Source organism: Haplochromis burtoni, unplaced genomic scaffold (genome assembly GCF_018398535.1).
Source record: "Haplochromis burtoni strain Fernald_Lab_line unplaced genomic scaffold, NCSU_Asbu1 Contig_980, whole genome shotgun sequence".
Lineage (NCBI taxonomy): Eukaryota > Metazoa > Chordata > Actinopteri > Cichliformes > Cichlidae > Haplochromis > Haplochromis burtoni.
The window spans coordinates 18,601-22,784 of record NW_024583341.1 but is presented as its reverse complement, the minus strand read 5'-3'; the positions used below and the strand labels follow the sequence as shown (position 1 = coordinate 22,784).

Sequence of the window (4,184 nt, the reverse complement as noted above, 5' to 3'; positions counted from 1 at the left end):
TGCTGAATGACATACTGTTACAGTTTCCTTCCACTGTCTGATTATGTCCTCAGCTGAAGTCAGCAGCACTCCACCTAAACTACACACAGTGCAGGTGGAGCACTGCTTTCTCCTCCTGAATCACGGTTTGTCCAAACCTCTCCAAACTGCTCCCTCACCTGAGGTTTACCTTCAGCCTGAGCCACGTCTCATTTGGCCTGTACCTGTCGGCTGCCTCTGAGGTACCACGGACTAACAAACCCTGACCCTTCAGCCTGATGGGCCCCTCCCCCTCTGCTGTCCACCACCTGGTTTACTTACTTTATTGATTTATACAGCACTCTTCACAGGACAAAAACCACATAGTGCTTCAGAATAATATAAAACAGATAAACATAAAACAGCACAATCAAATACTCAGCTAGTCTAAACAAATTAGTCTTAAGATGATGTTTAAAAGAATAAATACAATCCAGGGAATCCAGAGAACTGCACAACCTGGGGGACGCCGCTCAGATCTGTCCTCTCAGGTTTAAACATACCAACAGGTTGAGGCTGCGCGAGGGAGTGTGAGGCTCTAAAAGATCAGTAATATGGACAGGACATGATTCAGAGCTGTAAAGGGCAGATTTTAAAATGAATTCTAAGTTGTAGCCAGTGTAATGAGTGTGACACTAATGTAGGGCTGGGTACCGTCACTGATTTCTAGAATCAATTTGATTCTGATTCACAAGGTCCCGAATCGATTCGATCCACGATTCGATTTTTTGGCTCAGACAGTCAGAAAAATTATACTTCTGATTGTTCATCATTACATAACCATTTTTATATCTATAAAATATATGTGAGACTTTATCACAGCAGATGTCTTTGTGTCAAAGTGCCTGAGGATAAAACAGAAGAACATGAAGGTGACTTTCTTGGCCTGAGATTTTATAGCAGTTAAAAATATTCTGCAGTAGATCAAAAATGAAAGAAAGTCACGAATCAACATGTGAACATTACCTGATGCTGCTGACGTGCAGCAGAGCAAAGTTACAGACGATTACAGACACAGACAGGGGGTTTGGAATTTTAAGAAGTTTACATTTCTTCAGTATTGAACAGCAGAAATGAGTCTTTTGTGTAATAAGCAAGTGAATAAAGCAGAAAACAGATTTTTAGATGGGAAACTGTTCTTCAAGTACACAGAGAGAGAGCTGTGCATGAAGTGTGACTTTATCGTTCTGGCAGCAAAACAGCCAAAGTCCCCAAAGAGGGAATTCATGACGATGTTTATGTGAAGCCAAATGTCAAGCGTAGTTTGGATCTTCTTTTCTTGATGGTTTAAGTCAACTTTGGTTGGAGAGACAAAACTGCATCATGAGAATCGAACACAAAAAAAGACGTAAACACAAAGCGCGCGCCCGTCAGCGCATCACAATCAGTGGGCTGTCGGCTTTCTCACCTGATGCCGTGTTCGTGAGAAAGCCGACATCTCACTGGTTCTGATCCGTCAGAACAGATCAAATATGTGTTTCGGCCAAAATCGATTCAGGATTTTAACGAATCGATATCGTGTTATTCAAGCTAGAATTGATGTGAAGCCCTAACGTAATGCTCTTTTACGTGTCTTAGTTAAAAGCCGTGCAGCAGGATTCTGGCTGGAGACGGTCACGATTGTTTTTGCTCAAAGACAAAGACTTACAGTGATCTAAGAGAGAAGACAGAAGCATGAAGAATCATGTCTAACTCACATTTAGAAAACAATGTTTGCAGTTTGGAGATATTTCTTAGCTGAAAAAGGAGTTCCTAATTAACTGACATCGTAGACTCTGGAATCTCTCCTCCTCGATAAGGCAGGAGTCCATGGCCATGACAAATGTACATTAATTTAGTTGCACAGGTAACAACTAAAGGCACCTGAAAGAAACAGGTAAACTGACTGGTAGCAGACACACCGGTAAGATGCACAAACTGACCTCGATGTTGTGTAGATAGTTGCCTCGGCAGCGCAGGTGCTCCAGCAGCAGGTGGCGTTCTTTGGAGCCTGTCGGCAGGGTGCTGGCAGCCAGTACTTCCTGTTCGTCGGCATGCTTCCTCAGCAGGTGGCGTGCGATCTTCACCTGTGGCCGTCGGCAGAACACGCAGTAATGCTTCTTGTCCCAACGGCGCTTCCCGCCGCTCCACGTCCTCTTCACCGTCACGCCCTCCTTCTTGTCCTCCTGGCCCCGCCTCTTCGATTTCTGACCCCGCTTTTTCTCTATATGACCCCGCCTTTTTGCTCTCTGGCCCCTCCTCCCTAAGGTGCGGCGGTGTGGCTGACGCGCAGCGGGCTTTGCCGGCTCTTTGTCAGGAGAGGACGGGGCGTCGGAGGCTGGGACCTCTGTCTTGTTCTCCATGGCAACATCAGCATGGTCCTCCATGGCAACAGACCTCGATGACACCCTGATGATAAAACAAAGAAGCAGCTTTAGCTGTGAGCTCCACCTGCAGTCCCTCAGCAGGAACACGTAGTTCAGGGACTCTCTGTAACTCTGTGTGTTTGAAAGTGCTCTCGTCTTCATAATGGAGGCAGCCACACCTGCACACCACATCAGTATAGGCATTTCCTTTATGGCGGGGTCACAGCTTATAGTGAGGACGACATCGATGCTCGACATTTTCTGTCTAAAGTACAAGAAAGCGTGTTTCAAACATCTGATGCTCCACAGTGTGGAAACATCTGTATTCAGCCTCCTACTCTAAACATGGAGGAGGAGCAGCAGGTGTTCTGGATCCTTCACCTGAGCCACTGAGCGTGATCCTCCGTGGAACCATCGCAGGGTTCTGACACTGAACGCTCCTCACAGGGTTGAAGGTGCACACGTCTCTGCATCAGAGGCTCCTGCAGGGCCCTCAGGCTGTGGTGGAGTCAACATGAACACGAGGCCTCCTCCACACTTAACGTGACTGTGAGGAGAACACCTGGACCAATCAGAACCAGCTCCCCGCTGACACACACACACTTCTACAGCTGGACTCCACATGTGACAAACATCTGGATTATAGAGGCTGACACACTGATCTACCCCAACATCAGAAGCACCTTGAGGAACCAACACGAACCCACCTCCTGATCTGGACCAGAACAAACAGAGCCTCTCACACTGACCCTGCCAGCCGTCATCAGCCTGCAGGTGCTCTCACCTGTGCAGTGACCGGGCTGGAGTCACGCCACGCTCAGGTGTGACTGACAGGCGTCTGTCCGATAATGGAAGCTTATTTACGACAGCCTGGTGCTAACAGCTAGCAGCACACAGGCTAACGCAGCTGTTAGCACGGAGAGCTAACGAGCAGCTAGCTACAGCTAACCAGAACCGGAACCGAGCGCTGCTGGGAACCGGACCAAACCGGAAACACGACCGGAACCGTCAAGTGAGAGTACAGAACCGGGACACTCCTCACCTGCTAACTCCAGCTCTGCGCTCCCTTCTTCTTCTTTTACTCCACCACTTCTTCTTCGCTGTCGGAGGTGAAAGGGCGTGATCCCGGTGCGTTGGCGCCACCTGCTGGTGTGGAGCACTGAGGCTACAGATTCCTGTTAAAGTCAGGCGGTCCAGCCTCGAGTCTGTGATGGATGAAGCGGATGTTCTTCTGTCAGACAAACACAGAGGAGTCTCCCTGTGCCACTGTGTTATATGACTGGTCTGTACTGAAGCACCACAGCATTAACATGATGAGAGCACGCTCAGTTAACAGGGCGGCTGCACTAATCATGAACAAACACAAAGGTAAACACTGATAAATGTGAACTTTAGCGGTGGTTACACCTGGATGCTTCACTTTGTGGCCTCAGAGGCTGTGATTACAGATGCTGTATGACATGTGACGTTGTTGAAGCTGCCTCTGTTATCTTCATGAACCCTGTTCTTGTTGTCAGTCTGCATGAGGACGTGGACCCTCATTTATCAGCTGCACACTTTGTGGTCACTGCAGGCTCTGAGTGAAGGCATTAACACATGATGTGTTCAGGGCCCTGCGTCATTTTCATTATTAGCACATTACAAAGCACACTGATGTGAAAATCTTCATGAGATTCAAAGTTTACAACATATTAAAAACTAGTTTAATACAAAATTGACTAATTATTAGCATCTTCAGAACATTTCATTAAATAATAGAGACAGATTGCTGTGTCATAAATTACACATTGTTATAATTACACAAATTGTGTTCTTCATACC

At 47.1% G+C, this 4,184-nt stretch overlaps 1 protein-coding gene across 1 annotated transcript in view; it reads right to left on the bottom strand.

Moving 5' to 3' along the window:
* Positions 1 to 3,395, bottom strand: part of LOC106632629 — a gene marked incomplete in the record, with an annotated part of 8,683 nt that extends 5,288 nt beyond the window's left edge. Inside the window, 2 exon segments of the mRNA XM_014330864.2 lie at positions 1,941 to 2,406; positions 2,745 to 3,395. Coding sequence (XP_014186350.1) covers positions 1,941 to 2,406; positions 2,745 to 2,836 — 558 coding nt within the window.
* Positions 3,396 to 4,184: the final 789 nt, after the last annotated feature.